Below are 17,633 nucleotides of genomic sequence, written 5' to 3'. Positions count from 1 at the left end.
TTTCTCAAATCGCATTTGGCTAGTCATGGCCCGGAGGTGCTGACCAATTGAAATTCAATTTTGGTGTTGCATTTGCAGTCTCGAGAGTGTTTGATGACCTCTGGAAGGCAAGTGTAATGAGATGGAGGTCACTTGACCTTGTATTCACTTCCACTATAATGGGTGTGTATAGGCCTTGGTATATATATATATATATATATATATATATATATATATTTTTTTTTTTTTTTTTTTGCATGTAAAATGGGTCAATAGTTCTGCATTTGATTTGAACAAGCTATGGAGTTTCTGAACAAGTGTTGTGTGGAAAATCATTTTTTCCGGTCAGTGATGAGCTCACTTCCGTTTCCAAATACAGTGTAAATCTAGCCAGACCCATGTTTAGTCTGAAAGAATGCAGTTGCAGAATGTGGTTATAAGCAAGTTCTTTTGCAGGTGTGAAACACCTCTTAGTGTAGTGGTGGAGGACACGGAATCCCACCCAAGCATGTTTGTTTCTATGGAAACTTCTCTCATCAATAGTTCTCTTTTTGTGAAAGATTGCATTTGTTTCCTAATGTTGTCATGTATTATAAATGCTCTTTTTCGACTCCATGTAGAACTGGACCCAGATCAAGGTTTAGAATGTATGCATGTTCTCTTACTCTGCAAAGTAACATAGAAATCAGTGTTTGGGAGAAATTTTCGTGAAAGTGAGTGAAGTTGCTCATGATATGTTGGTAAGCTGTTGCTGGCCAGAGTTAACTTTCTATGATTCAATATGGTGTAGCCCTATATGAAGAGTAGTTATTGGGACAAGTAGCGTGAAATAAAACAGTTTGAAAATTATCATCGGAGCCTACAGTACTCACAAGATACCAGTTTATAAGAGATCAGCTGCAGATACATATATCTAGAGTGCAAAATTTGAAGCAGAATATGCTGAGACATATCAACATTTCTTGGTATCATGCATGTGTTTGTTTCATAAGAACTATCACACTTTATAGGCTTATAACATATCCTGCATACAGTTTCAAGTGTGTTCATGTAAGTAGCTGGTAAGCACTGGTACAATGTACTACCCACAGGTTGAGATGTCCTTTACTGGTATACATCTCCTTTTTTTTTTTGGGGGGGGGGGGGGGGGGACTACACTTCTGCTTCTAAAATTAGATTGTATAGGAAGAACAGACTTGTGGCATTGGCAGTGAAGTATAGCAAATTGACTTTGCAAACTTTTTTTCTTCAGTTTTTCCTTTTTTTTTTCTTTTTCTTTTATCTCGGAGCCTGTCCATGGCCTTTGTGAGCTTTCCAGAGGCAACTGACTCTAAACGGGAAATTTATGGTCAGCAGCCAAGCTGGGGGAAAATTTGTGAAGGACACTGGAACAAATTGGAAGAAAAAGACCTGAAATTAAATAACTGTCCGAGGAGCCCCAGGATCCTTGAGAAAAGAGCTCCCCACTGAATCTCATGATCCAGAAAAAGTGGCTATTGTGCCCGCTAATGCGTACTTTATTGGCAGAAAGGGGCAGTGCCTGTTCGATCAATCATAGCAACAAATGTTTATCTGATTGATTTATCCACGACCCACTCTATGTATCTATTCATTTATGGGAAGCCAATAGGGACATGCTAATGCAGATGACACTGCTTGTGAGTTGAGCTTTAAGTAGGGAATAGTTCACCTTTCTTTTCTCATTGTACCTCTTTCTGTATAAAATGCTACACCAAGTAACACTCGGTCTCTAGCCAAACTAGAACATGGAGCATAGGACATGCAAAACATTGACCCCCAGTGGCAATTTGCGCAACACCCCATGCACACTGCAGAAAGTGATGATATCTTTACCCGTTGAAAGTCTTTGATTTTAGCAGCAATCAAGACTGTACGTATACTCTATTCCACTTGATAGGGGACATGGTACTCATCATAGTTTTTGGAAGGCTGGATGTAGTAATCAGTCAAGGGTAATGTCCAGCCTTGCTTGGGACTGGAGAGAAAATTATCTTGAATGGATAGAGTGTGAAATAGAATGATTTTAAAAGGACCGAGTGTGAAATTCCAACTTTTGCCTAAAAGAAAATCCACAAAACCCCAAGCAATAAGAGCATTGACATCGCACTTAAAAAGTAGTGCAGGGAATGTAACAGTTCTGCAAAAGTTTTATCAAAATTTGTAAGTTATTATGACCATTTTGACCACAAAATATTAAGTACTGTAAAATGTGGAATGTTCGTATGCATTTTAATTTTCATGAATTTTGCGAGCGCCAAACTTCACGAAATTAAAATGCATGTGAAAGTTCTTGTCCACACTATAATGCATTTGTTCGCGAAAATTTCATGCCGCAAAAAAAGGCCATCGACTCCCATTTGCGAAAACTTCATGCTGCGAATATATCATGTTTTACAGTAAACATCTCAAAAGCTGCAGTCACTACAAAAAAACTACACATTTTTTTACAAACTACCAGGTATTTCACCTCACGTAAATTGGGCAGTGTGACCACAAACTTCTCAAGAAATTACCAGGGAAACTTCCTGGGAAACTTACTGCATGCACTGTTATGCATGTATCAATTTTGCTTTGATCTTTGTACTTATGAGTATCAGTAGTCTTGATTTTTTTTTTCAATATCTTTCTCCAAGATATGGTCATCCTAGGATATTACAGGGTGGACTTATGACTTATGTACCCAAAATACTGAAGTGTATGAAGAAGTGACTTCAGTGGCATCAGCTGTAGTCTATGTCCACCAGTTTTGGCATTGTTTCCCTCTCTTTGTGTTCCTGGAAGGATAATCGTCAAGTGTTATACCCCGCGTTCACATTGGTCCCCGCGACGCGGGGAAAGTCCCGAGCTGTGGGACTTTCTCCTCAAAAACCATAATGTGAACGCTCGCTGGGACTTGTCCCCTCGTCCCCGCGAAGCAAGTCGGGTACGGGGACAAGATTTGGAGGGGAGAGTGACCTTGGGGCGTAATTGATAGCGTCCAGCTGTGGTCATCAAATGTGCGCATGCGCTATGCCTGGATTCAAGTGGCAGAGCTCGCTCCAAGCCCCAAAATGCCCCCACAGCTCGGGGACAGATGAGATACCAATGTGAACGGTCAGTCGTAAAAAAGATAAGATCTCTTGTGGCTGTCCCCGCGTCGCGGGGACCAATGTGAACGCGGGGACTATTTCAGTCTTGTTGAGCATGATGAAATAACTTTAAAACACGAAGGCTGTGAACCATCAACCTTTATCACTCTTTACATCAATCCCGATATCAAGAGAAAGACTTAATTATTTTAGTCAAGTTTTAAGAAAAGTATTTAGAAAAGTAAGGTGACCAACTTAACTTACAATGATGAATATGATTACCTTAATCTCCTTCCCCCCCCCCCCCCCCCTCATCTTGCAGTTTGTGGTTCTATGGACATCCGGAATAATGTGGCAAACTTCCGGAAGCTTGAGAACTGTACCGTCATCGAGGGCAACCTCCAGATTCTACTCATCGACCATGCCCAGCCAAGTGAGTACGAGGGGCTGTCCTTCCCCAAGCTGCGCGAGATCACCGACTACCTCATGATGTTCCGCGTCAAGAACCTGCAGACACTGCGGCACATCTTCCCCAACCTGGCGGTGATCCGCGGCAACAGCCTCTTCTACAACTATGCCCTCATCATCTTTGAGATGTTCGAGATGCAGGAGATCGGGCTGCCGAGCCTGACGGCGGTGATGCGCGGCTGGGTGCGCATCGAGAAGAACATCAACCTGTGCTACATGTCCACTGTGGACTGGTCCCTCATCCAGGTCCAGGGCATGGAGAACAACTTCATCAAGGAGAACAAGGCGCAAGACGAGTGCTTCAACTTCTGCCCGGAAGAAGATGGTAAAAGGATCTGTCGCCAGGCCACTCCCGGCGGTGATGTAGCAGAACTCTGTTGGACTGCCCAACACTGCCAGAAAGGTGAGAGATATGCTGTGTTTTAGGTTTTTTTTTTTTTTTTTTTTTGCAATTCTCTCTGTACTTTTGAGTCAGCCAACTCCCCTCCCCCCCCCCCCCACCCATGCCAAACACAGATAAAGGAAAGAAAGATATCATGCCGATAAAACGATAAACAAGTTTTAACTGGCATATCCATGTATGTCTAAATTTACTCACTGTAGATGCAAAAAGTCCTTGCACTCATGTAATATGAACTGGTTATGATAATGACAGTAAAAGAGGAGAATAAACAGTAGAATTCATAGTGTGCAGAACACAGAGTGCACACGTGGTTACTTGTAACGAAATTCCCTAGCGCCTAGAAGAAAACATCTGCTCTGGGAAGCTCTCAAGAATTGCCGAAGGTAATACATAAATGGATAATGGTGATATGAAAATGATTCGAGGAGAAAGGGGCTGAAGAATTATTGATATTGAGGTTGGCTGTTCTTCTGTAGAAGTCACCCCCCCCCCCAGCACAAGATCTGCCCCATGGGGCTCAAGGGGTGACAGTTTTGCCTGTGTGGCGCATGATGGGGTGCAATGTGTATACCTAACCCTCACCCCCTCACCACTATATGGCCAAGCCTTGGGCACCATAAATCATACATTTTTCTAGATGACAACAGTGAATGTAAGCTGTGTGGGGTCTTCTCTATGTGTGTATATTCCCCTCCACCCTCCCCCAATCCCCCATCAGAAGCTTGGAAACCAGAGCAAAACGGTATGGCTATACGATGAATTTAAACGTCTGAATGCTGACTAACGAAACTACGTATAACAAAACGACATATAGCGAAACGACGGTCAGAGCATCGTTTCGAACTAGAACTTGATAATGAATCAGCATTCCATCATGTCCATTGTGCGTGTGAACGTATGGCAACCATAGAACGGTATAACGGCGGGGCTTAATGGGAGCGAGCATGAAAGGTGACCTTGTACCTGTCACTCATGATCATAACAACATGCGCAGTGAGAAACTGCACATCTATACGACGTTTTTCCGGAATGATCGAAATTGGCGTCTGAACTGTCTGTCGGCTATACGATGATTCCTTATTCGTCGTTTCTGTATCGAGTTTGGTATAAACTGGCTTGTGTCTGAACAGGGGGTAAGATGTATCTTTTTATTTAGATTAAAGATTTCATTTTCTTCTAGATGTAGCGTTCCAACCTATCCAGGAATGGCTTTCATGGGTGTTTCTTGTGTTTGTAGAGATGCAGGTCAGTTTGTGAAGCCAATAAACACACTACCAGTGAAGATGAATGGGCAGTATAAAATGCCCCCAATATGGCTTTCTGATTTATGGGAGAAGGGTTGGGCGATGTCAAATTTAAGCCTGTAGTGTCTTATAACTGGATACCAGAACCAGTGCTCCTCAATAGATTTCTGTGGAAGTTTTAAAAAGAAAGTAAAAGCTTTGCTTAGAGGTTGATATATCCTGATGCTCGATATCAGGAGGAAAAGAAAATCCCAAACAAAAACATCCATGTACTTTCAAAGGATTTCTCTTCAAACACTTTGATTCTATACTTAAAGCATAAATTGAAACCACTTCAAAACCTCTACTACTGTATTCATATTCATATCTGATACAAATCTTTAAAAAAAAAGTGATAGAATAGAATTTTTTATTACAACTGAATTTCCATCTATTCAACTGTCCATAACTTTCACATTATTTTTGTTCCAATTTTCTGGAAAATATACAATTTCTCCCTCCCTCCCTCTCTATCTACCTACCTATCTATCTGTCTACCTATCTATCTATCTCTCATTGATTGCCGGTTTGTGATGGTGGTATATTTCTTCTCACTGCTTTCTTTAATTATTTTTCTCTGTTTTTGTGTGTGTTTCCATGGAGTCGTGTTATTCCTGCCTTCTCCCTTTTATTTGTTCCGTATGTGGTTGATCCAAACTAATTGACTGTTTGTGTTCAGAAAAATTTGTTGAATTCTTTATGGGATATTTGAAGAAGCATATAGAGTGATCATGATCACTGAGAAATACAGATATATACAGAGAGAGAGAGAGAGAGAGAAAGAGAGTTGCCATTTGTCTTTGCTGATCAATTGATGATTCTGTTTGGAGGGTGATTTTTTGTTTTTTTCTCGTTGACGTAAATCAAGGTGGCATGGAAACGTAATATGCAGGGTGAGCCTCTAAACTAACAAACACAAGATACGCCTGATGCACTTTGATGACAGACAGATGCATACTTTGGTGTGATCAAAGAATGCGATGCTAGTGTCCCAACAGTGATGAACAACCCGGAGTAAAGGTGATCGCACATGATAACCACCTATAAATAAGACAGTGCGTCCTTGAGATGGTGGGCCCTGAACGGCCAAAATACAAGCAAAAATTAAGATCAGGATGGGTGATCATTCAGTCATTTTATAAATCAATTTGTCATAGCTTGTCAATGCAGTACTCTTTGCTGAACTGCCTGAATCTGGTGCAAAATTTGCTCGGGTGGGTCATGAGCATTGTACGTACATCTGAATTACAGTGCATAATTGCGCTTGGCTCATGATCTCCGTAACACAGCACACGTGCAGAGTCATGCTCAACTGAAGTCGATCATTACCAGTGAGCTTTTGCTGCAGTACACACACTATTCACTGATGGACGATTCTATTCTACCTGGGCTGTGCTAGCCGTGGTTTTTCGAATGTACAGCAGTGGGCAGCAAACAAGTCCTGATTGATTCAGTCGAACAACTATAATATCCGACTCCCTTTTACTCTGTTAACTTGTTCTTTACCAGATTCTCAAATTCTCAAATTAGCCTTCATACAGGGCCAACCAGGTTAGCATTGGCAGTAGGTTACAGGGACTGTACAGTACTGGTTGAGGTGGGGATTCATGTTTTGAACATTCCTAAGTGAGATAATGAAAAGCCTCTTATGAAATATGAAAGAGCATGTAATTTTAAGAAGGATTCAACGTTTATTTGATGAAAATTGGTTTTCAAATGGCTGAGATATCCCAAAAAAGTGCTAATAATAAAAGGCGACATGCCACAACTTTATTAGGATCTCATTGTTTCACCTTGTTTTTGGATATCTCAGCCATTTCAAACCCGATCTTCATCGAATAAACTTTTGATACCCCTTAGGACTGCATGCTCTTTGACATCTCATAGAGTGGTTTCTGAATATCTCACAAAACGTTAAAAGCTAAATCCTCACCTCGACCAGAACTGTACACACCATTTAAAGTGCTAAGTGCTGTTTAAGTTCCCTTTGATAATTAGGGGAAAAGAAACCAGCTGAATCACATGACATCATGAAATAGGATGTAAGATTAGGGGGTTATACTTATAGCATTTGAAATTTCACGTCTTTACAGGTAAATCACCTCTAATGCTGATCTACTACGAATAACTGAACGAAGGTGAGGATTTTATTTGTATAGGGAGACAGCAGGATTGGTTTTGAAGAGAGGTACCTTAGGAGAGATACAATACATAGCTATTGATAAGAAGAGGAACATAAGAGCTGAGATGGAGCAGGTTTGTTTACTGGGAGGACGAGGCTAACGTGCACCGCAGAGTTCTCCGACGTCTCTGTTGCTCTTCTCATTTCCAGCGAGGCTTCCTTGAGCTATGACTGCAGTCACGTAGCACTTTTCCTCCACAACAAAATGGGCTATTTGTGAGTAGGGAACAGCAATGGGTGTTTATTTTTCAAAATGCTCTGTAATCTATACTTCAGCTGAAAAAAAAAAAGAGAGAAAAAAGTCCTATGAGTTTACACTCCAGCCAACCTTCTAGAGTCCAGCAAAGAGCAATACCGCCCCAAGTGAGTCATGGGTGGAACATCCCAAGAATTTTGTTTTGATCGTAAATATGTGAATTTTGAAGGCAAACCTAGTCACTGAAAATGAGATATCAGGGCAAAGAGTTACAAGAGAACACCAGAGAATATAAATATATCATCTGTTATTCATCCTCAAACCTAACCCCATGTCAGCCCACCCCCCCTCCTTGAAATATGAAAAAAAAAAGAAAATAACATGGCATAGTGACATAGTTCTCTTAGAAAGGAAAAACAAAACAGTGATACCAAGACAAACTTTATCGGTCATGTGACCAAATGAAAAAAGTGGGAGAGAGCGAGAGACAGAGAAAGGGGACTGGGAGAGTAGCACGTATCTAGGCCTATTTATTTGTGCAAGTACATGTTATGGTTGAATGTACATCTGTACACACCATCTAAAACTGAGGACCCACAAAAATCCTTTAACCCGTTGAGGACGAGTCCCGAGTATACTCGGGCAAGCGTCTATGGGAAATGCGTGTTGTAGCAAAATCAAACCGTCCTCAATGGGTTAAAGCTGTCATGGCTGATAAAGGTACCGTAGTGTGCAAAACTCTTAGAAATTGATATAATATTTAGGTCGAAGTCTGTATGAGGTGGTGTGTTGTGAATGTATACAACTTGTATATAATTGTGTGCAATAATAAAGTCTGGTCTTTCTTGCATAATGTAATTAGGTAGGAGGGGAAGGGACAGTGTAGATTTAAAAACAAGGTTGGTAGCTACTACTCTTGAGCGTGTGGATTGAATACATACCATCATTCCCTCCCTACTTTCTTGAGTCCCCCCAACCCCCTTTCTTGGGAGTCACAAAAGTAAACACAGTATCGATGACTCGTGTTCACTTTCAGAAACATGTTAGTATTGTCATACCTGCTCGTGTAATAGTAGAACCTTTGTAGTCTATATTCCCTGACGAGGGTAATAAGTCTCCCTCATGCGCTGTGAATTAAGGCACAGACCAACCAGTATTTAATTATTTTTTCCTTTTTCCCCCCTTTTTCACTGCAGACTGGATGGAATGGATACTGCTGTTATGTGTTGAGAGACACAAAATTAGCAAAAATCAAGTCTTTGTTCGATGTAATGTGATGCCCCAATGCAAAATTCTGAATAAGTATTATGTTCAAATCAAGAAATGGATGAAGGGAAGGCTATGTCCCGACTGAAACGTTTGCTCTTGTATCGCTGCAGTATGTCAACGAACGTTTCACACTGCCATTTCATTGCTTCATTTAGTTCTTGGCCCGTTGAAGGCTAGTCCCGAGTACACGTAGCAAACTTTGGCAGGAGTCTAATGAAAATGTGTATTATAGCAAAAGCAGCTCATCCTCAATGGGTTAACATTTAACTATTCATCACACCAAGCATGGTGATTTGATAAGTATGTTGAGCAGTACTGTAAACATGATTTGTTTTTGTTTTTTTGTGTGTGTGACTAATTTTCGGTGCTCCGCCGGGTAAAATGATGGGTTTCGCATGTTTTTGATTCCGCGGAATCAAGACATCAACTACTGCAACATATGGCAAGCAAAAATTTTCGCATGCTTATATTTATACCCCTGCCAAACGAAGTTTGAAGGGGGTATATAGGAATCAGCGGACGGTCGGGCGGTCGGTCGGGCGGTCGGTCCGTTGCAAATCTTGCGTCACGAACTACTTCCTCAGTTTTCAACCGATTCCCATAAAACTTGGCACAGATGTGTGCCTTGGGTTGTAGATGTGCAAGACATATTTTTTGACAGTACCCAAAAGTACGTTGCCATGGTAACAGCATATTATGGGCAAAAATGGGTACAAATCTTGCGTCGCGAACTCCTCCCACAGTTTTTGATCAATTTTTATGAAATTAGGTACAGATGTTCATCTGAATATGTTAATGTGCAAGACACATATTTCCGCAGTGGCAAAAAGTGCATTGCCATGGTAACGGCATGTTATTGGTAAAATATAGGGCAAACTGCTTCATGGCAAAACTGCTTCATCAGTGTTCTTCCAATTCTCATGGAATTCATATTGAATGTTTGTCTTAGGATATAGGTCAGCATGACACATTTCTTGACAGTGACAAAAAGTATGTTGCCATGGTAACAGCTCACATATTATGAGCCAAAATGATGGAAAATTTTGTGTTGCAAACTACTTCCTCAGTTTTTGCCCAATTTCCATGAAACTTGGTACAGATGTGTGCCTTTGGTTGTAGATGTGCAAGACGCATTTTTCGACAGTACCCAAAAGTACGTTGCCATGGTAACGGCATATTAATGGCAGAAGATCAAGGAAAGATCTTGCGGATTTAACTACTTCCTCAGTTTTTTGACCAAAGCTTATGAAATGTTGTTTTGACCAAAGCTTATGAAATGTTGTTTGGCGGGGGTATAACCAGTCGCTGTAGCGACATTTCTAGTTTTGTATTAGTTTCTGGCTGCGCGAAATGCGTGAAAATTTCAACACTGCGAAAAATTTCGACTTCTATAGTATTTTTTTTTTTATTTGTGCTGGGCTCATAGCAGAATGTAGAAGCTGGAAAAAAGAAACAAACATGAAGAACAATGATTTGTCATCACTTTTTTGTTTTTCATTTCAGAAAATATGACTTTGCCTGTGTCTAAAAAAATGCCGACAAGTCGACATTTCTCACTGAGTACTTCATTCACAATCACTGTGCTTGATCAGCAGGAGCCTGGTTGATATTATAGCTATTTCCTGCAGTGCTACAAAACACATGAATAATTAATGACGGCTTGTCTTTTTCCACGAAGAAAAGGGTCAATGCTGTGTGAGGACAGCGATGTGTGGGTCAATATGAAAATCATGCGTTTTTCCTCTGTGCTGTACTGTATTTCAAACCTCATCATGGGCTTATTCCAGGGAAGTAGCCACATCCTATTTTCAATATTCTACCTCGGCAACAATAACATCTCCCTTAAATGCACACTTGACCTTCTCTCTCATATGTAAACTTGACCGGGACTTCCATTTTGTTTTTAAGTTCTACTTGTACTAACACAACTATGTCAATTTTTGATTGAATGGCAGGTAGCTATTGAAGAAATTTGCTGTCTGTTTTCATTCATTTTGTTGTTTTTGATTTATGTGCAGAACTCTCAGTGAGAGATATAAATTGTCCTTATTTCTCCCCCTGCCGGCAAATTATATTTCTTGCTGATTTCATGTTCTTTCTAAACTGTGGAATATGCAAACAAAACTTGCTTGTTTCAATGAATATGATATGTCAAAAGTAATAAATTATGATTATCGATTGACTGGTAGGATTTCTGAAATTAACGTGTTTGATGAAAAGAAAAATGACATTTTGAATCATGAAAATATATTTCATGTTCAGAAATTTAACAAAAAATTTTTTGTGAAAAGTAAAAAAACAAAAAAAAGATTCTCCTTCCAACTCAATATATCTAATGTAAGGGAAATATTTCTAATCATATAGTATGAAGTAGAATAAGTTGCAAGTTTGGTTTCCCCATCCTATTTCTATGTAAAACAGCACACCGATAGGTACTGCACTATCAGGGTAAGATGTTGAAGTACTGCTTTTCTCATTTTCTCTCTCGTGGAGATTCACTGTAGAGAGGGCGGTACTGAAACAACAATTTTTTGTTTAATACTATTAAAAAACCACAGCTCCTTATGCTTTTCTCTCTCCTACAGCTGTCCAAAAATTTTCTCAAAACATGTCTCAGAATTATCCTTTTATAGGTGTAGTGGTTACAAGAAGTGTTTGTAAATTGTTAATGGGTCTAATATCACAACAACCATTGAAAAGAAAAGCAGGAACTATGTCCCCCGTGATATGTAAGATTTTACATGTAAATCTGATACTGAAATCTACAAGGTCTCACTCTACACAACCTTTTTTTTTTCATTTCAAACTGAGCAATAGGAGAAAGAATTCTGCCTATACCATATAAATGTAACTATTTCATTGCTAGCAGTCAGATTTGTACGCTACGTTCGAATGCACCCATGCACAACACATGGAGGTCAGTATATAGTCTTTACTTCTAAGTGTAAAAGCGAGAATTTCTAAAAAGGCTTTTGTTTAAAGACATACCTGAAACATTTTTAGACTGTCTACAAACTTATTTCATATTCCTTGTTTTATAAGTATGTTTTTGCTCATTGAGTATAATGTGAAGTTTTGGTAAGTCTAAAATCAAACTTGAATGACACGTCTCCCAGAAACATTTCTCAATTTGTCCGTTGAGTAAGATGAGGATGTTAAGGTTCCCATAACCTATGGTATTAGTTGCACCTTAATGCCCTTATCTTTCTCATCTGACGAATTCATGTTTAGACGAATTCATGTTTGGTCAGTCGCGGTCTGGAAGTGTTTTCCAATGTTTCGACCTCTAAAATTTCTTATATTGCATGGCGCATGTCGGTATGTAGTCTTGCCTACAAGGTTATCAAGATTTGTATGTTTGACAGGCATTGAGTTTGTGACGCAGCTGTTGTGTGGAATGCCATTTGTATTTTTAGCAGTCTAGTAGGAGGCTCATTTCAGTGTCTGAACACACCAAAATTCAAAACATGTTTTTATTGAAATGTGCTTGAGGACTGTAATCAGAAACACATCCTTTTGTTAAGTGTGGCAAAACTTTTCGCGGATAGAAGGAAGGAAGGAAATGTCCTATAAACTGTGTGATACAAGTTCATTCTTCTGCAGAGTTATGAACAAAGATGTTTGCATCGGTTGCCAGCTCTGTAACATATTCATGTACCTGTGTTTGTGATGTCTGTGATGAAAACCAGATTTGGTTGTTGTAAAAAGGGTCTGGAGAGACAGACTAGTGTGTAGCATCTTTTTTCTTGATCATGTCATATATTCATTTGTGTGCAGAGTTATAGATTCTTACAAAATGTTGTTATGTCAAGAAAATGAAAGAAAAGAGCAAGGGCACATAATTCCCAAAATATATGGACTTTGTGAGGTCAGAATGAATTCCTATGACAATATGATTTTATATATAGGCGTATTTCTCGACTGCCATCGAATATTATGTCTTTTTTCCCCTCTTGTTACGGATGCTGAACGCCGATCATCTATTTTGGAAAGATGTCTGGCTCATTGTTTGTCGGGTAAACAAGTCGACACTGGGAATCTGTTGTTGTGCCCTCATTGATTGCCGCGATGCAAAGAAGGGTTTCTATGGTATCGCTAATGACTCTCTGGCTTCGCCCAGATACCCCTCGTGGCGTTGCGTCGGGGCACCTTGGAGTAGTCTTCGTCGCAGCACGGGGAAGGGATGGACTAATTCATGAAGCTCTGTGAAAATTCTGCTCTAATGTGAGAAACGTCTTCATCTGTGGCATCTAGCCCTAGGCTCTTCGTTGTTGTTATTGGTTTTAATGACAAAGATGATATTTAGCAATGAGGATAATCATGATAGTGGTATGAAAATGGTGAGGATTATGATAATTCTCTTTGTTATCATTGTTATTATTACTGGGATTTTCAGTATTATTTTTTTTTTATTACTATTATAAACATTTTTTTTTGCTATTATTTGTATCTTACTATCACTGTTACTGTCATCATTGGTATCACAGTTTTATGTTCAGTAATCAATATTCATTACCATTAAAATGAGTCAACCATCTAATGATTATCATCATGTACATCATTACTGCTGTTACTGGTAAGTACTAATAAACAAAATCCAGCTCTACTTAGTGGTACTATACTCATACTGTTACAGATGGATGAGCACTGCCGAGTTTAGACAAGCCAAGTCTAGGTGATGAAGGTTAGGAGTTTTCTATTTTATTTTTTTTTTAGTCCACTAAAGAGTTGTTTGTCACATTTGGATGCTGCAGCAGTGTAGAGAGGGCCTTAATTGTAGGCAGCCTAATTAAGCCTCCTGCCATGCAGGCAGTGTGCCCAAGGGAACAGGGATGTAGTCAGAAAGAGAAAACAAAAAAACAACACACCTAACAAGGGGGTATGTTTATTGGGGGGGGGGGGGGTGGGAGAATATACAAGTGTACTACCAGTAAATCATTAATGATCACAATCCAGAAAAACAACCTCACGCTCTTAGCATTTTCATTTTCATTTTTTTTTTTTTTTGGTTCACAAACAGCCACGCTAATAGTGAGGAGAATTTTCTCTAGGGATTTTTACACGCCTTGGCAGAAGGAATTGCCGAAATGCATTAATATCTGTTCATTCAAATGCTATTGATCATCCGTGTGTCATGACCATATGTGCATCATCTCTCCTGTATGCTGCGTGTACAGTAATAGAGTACAGATCCATGTCTAGTAGCAGCAACAGAGACAGTTTTTTTGTTTTTTTTTTCAGCTAGTGCATTTTTTGTTGAACTTGCTTTTTTCTTTTTTTCTTTTTTGGAACCTGCAAGTAAAATATGCATACCAGCATGGACAGTGTCCAAAACAATTTGCATGTAATCAACCATGCAGGATGATGGCATGCTACGTATATATCCAGAAATGCAAATAATCAGAGAGTATATTGGTCCTGCATTTGTGGTGGTGAAGTAGCGCAAACAGAAACACATATGGTACAGAAAAAGTAATTCTTATTAATCATACAAGGAAAGTAGTATTTTTCATGTAAGTTTGAAAAAATTAAGTTCATTCTAAATGTGCTTTCCCACACAACCATGTCAGAGTTTCTTGTTTCTTGCTGAGAAGAGTGATAAGTGAATTGGTATGATGATGTGATGAGCACTTATACTGTATTGAAAGAAAAGAACCAAAACAGGATGTGGGTAGAAAGATAAAGTCTGGACATTCTATATTATTCATTTTTATCTCTCTCAACATGTCCAGAGATCAGAGATTTATAAATGTATTTCAGAACCTTTCCAGTCATGAGTATATATTTTGATACTTCCACAAGCTTTGCCTTTATAACTATACATGTATATCAGAGCTTTGTGTAATAGAAAGTTTAGTCACATGTATCAGTGTTGTGTCTGCCTGGGGACTCGCATTCCATAATAAGTCTCAAGTGCTAACAAACAAAAAGTACACGTCAGAACTGTCACGCCATCCAGTTCCAAGAATCAGAATGATTTTGAGCCCAAGGGCAAATTGTGTGCTTTTACTCACACACACACAGTGAGTGTGGAGATGAGTAGCCCTTACTAGTACATCAAATATTGATTTAAAATGACTCCATCCCTCCCCCCCCCCCCCTCTCTCTCTCTCTCTCTCCTCTGCTCATATTAGCTTTTACTGAATCTGGTTAATCAACAAAACACTTTACATTTGCCAAAAAAAAAATTCCAGAATGAGGTGCTGATGAACATTTAATAGATAAATGGATGTTATTGTGGGGGGGGGGGGGGGGGGGAAGAGAGAGAAGGAGATCAAATTGATATAATCAGAAATCAGGAGCATATGCCTAAATGTTGAGCAGATGATCTGCTGAATACATTCAATCACCCAAGGTACTTCATCCATCTGAGAATGAATAATTCAGCCTTTCAGTTGATGTATTAGAATATACATGGGCCTACATTTCATGTAATCATTTCATTTCTCTATTTGTCCAATAATTGTTTAGAAAATGTGACATGGCAGAAATACCGAGAGGCACTGATACAGAAAGAAAGAGAGATAGATAGATAGATAGAGAGAGAGAGAGAAAGAAAGAGAGAATGTTTGTGTCTGTGTGTATGTGTCTGTGTGTGTGTGTGTGTGTGTGAAGGATGCAGGGAGAGGGAGAAAACAGAAAGATAGACAAGTAGACAGACAGACAGACAGACAAACAGACAGAAAAAAAAGTAAGAGTCACAAGTGGACATGTGTACGTCCTGAGGGCTACTCCCATGCTGGAGAATCCATAAACATATTTTTCCCCAATGGCCTGGAATGCAAACAGATCAATAGATGTTGTTATCATCTGCGTCCCAGAGTGCAGAGCAAACGGGGCAAGTCTCCTGCATACTGCAAAGCAGAGGGGTAATTTGCACAGGGGTATTGATATATATATATAGAGTACATCCCTACATGGCTTGTACCTTTTCTCTTCCTTTCCCAAGAGGATGGTCAGATACAGCCCGAGAAGTGAAGATGATATTCATGCTTTTGTCTCTCACTCCTTATCCGAAATATCGGTGAACTGCGTTGTTTTATGACATCATGTTCAGATGTAATGCAGAGGTTCTGAAGAAATGATGTCTTTGAATGTTTGTTGCAGACAAATGGTGCTATATAAATGCAGGTTGTCATCATCATCATACAAAAATTGTATCTTGTCAGAGTCAGAATGTTTTTGTTGTTGTTTTTTTTTATTAATGTGCATATTTAGGAAAACTTTGTAAGTCTTGTTTCCAAATACCTGGTTAAGCATGGAACATGGAAAACCCTTTTCTGTCATGACTAGTGGATGGACTACGTAGAAAAAGAAATCAGACATCTCAATCTGGCTGTTTACAGAAATTATGCTTGGAACTACCCATGTAAGCTTGGGCGTATCGTACTGTGACGAAATATTTGCAATTTCATTCTCACAGTTGTTATATGGTTGTATTGTTATCTGTTTGTCTAGATGCATTTCCTTTCCCCTCATATCATCTCATGCATCCTGTGATACTTCCTACCATCATCTTGAGAGAGTAGTGAAATTGGCATTGATAATGACAACATGTATCTTTTCCATTCCCTCCCTCCTCCCCACCCCCCTTCCCCCAATCCTGTGCTGGGGCTTTTTTTAAGGCGAGATATGAGTGTACTTCTGCCTGTTTGTCTGGTAATTTGCGACTATTGATTCAATTACCGTGTTTTTGAGCGGGAGACAATCGGCTGAGATGCTGTGATCAAAAGGCAGTGCAGATGGGAGACGGGATGAAATTGATTCATACTGAAATGACGGCAAGCAGCTAGGGTTCAAGAAAAAATATGTCCAATATATCTCGATTAGTTGAGAAAATGTTGACCCATTTTGTGCGCTAAATCTACAGATGTATGAGCAGCGAAGCTGGTAATTCATCAAGCGTTCATATTTGTTTGCTTGGATTTATTTTCGGTGGGGGGGGGGGGGGCGTCAAAGTGTAGATTTTTTTTTAAAGCTGAATGAGGAATTGGACATAAATGTCCCAATTTTAGACATACAGTAGGAATTTCTGTGACATGAAAAAGGTTCTTACCATTTTAAGATTTCTTCAGAAATTCATTTTCCCTGTCTATTTGAAAGTTAATTATAATAATTATATAAAAATAAAGTTCATCAGAAATTCATGTTATGTCAGATTTTTTTTATTTTTTTTTTCAAGAGTTTGTCAGAGATTCTTGTTGGCTGTTCTCTTGTACACTAAAAGGATTAAAGCCATCTTGTATGAGCACAAATATAAAGTTTCAGGGAAATTATTGGGAAAATAAAATTGAAAGGGGAACTTCAAATGAGTCTTTGATTGAATTTATTTCTAAGTCCCGGTCATGACGTGGTGGGGGCAAAATGGAAAACAAGTTAATCAGATCTAGTTCAGTTAATTCATCAAAGAGGGAGCTATATAGAGATAGCCACATCAACTTTTCTCCAATCCACTGCAACAAGGAGAATGCTGTAGAACACAAAACATGGAGCGCTGGAATTGCAGGAGGAACAACATCACTGTGACGGATTGTGAAGCCATCAAGGCCAATGAGGGCAGTGTTCTCTTTCAATCATCAGGAAAGTTATTTGTGTGGGCCGGCATTCACTCCCTATAGGAGTGCAACATAAATTTTCCCTCTTACATCTCCTCCATCTTCCCACCCCCCCCCCCCCCCCTTCCTTCTGGCTGTGGATGTTGATACACATATTTCAGTGGATTGCAGGCATCTCAGGGCATGAATTGGTATTTTGTAATTGAAAA

General features: G+C 39.4%; 1 protein-coding gene across 1 annotated transcript in view; it reads left to right on the top strand.

The window, feature by feature from the left end:
• The window catches only part of LOC140230439 (insulin-like peptide receptor), a 174,853-nt gene that overhangs the window by 49,919 nt on the left and 107,301 nt on the right, over nt 1-17,633 (top strand). The window contains exon 2 of the mRNA XM_072310593.1: nt 3,391-3,939. Within this exon, the coding sequence (XP_072166694.1) occupies nt 3,402-3,939 (538 nt within the window). The 5' untranslated portion in view covers nt 3,391-3,401. The remainder of the gene's footprint in view (nt 1-3,390; nt 3,940-17,633) is intronic.

Source organism: Diadema setosum, chromosome 7 (assembly GCF_964275005.1).
Source record: "Diadema setosum chromosome 7, eeDiaSeto1, whole genome shotgun sequence".
Lineage (NCBI taxonomy): Eukaryota > Metazoa > Echinodermata > Echinoidea > Diadematoida > Diadematidae > Diadema > Diadema setosum.
This window is presented reverse-complemented; position numbering and strand designations above follow the sequence as displayed.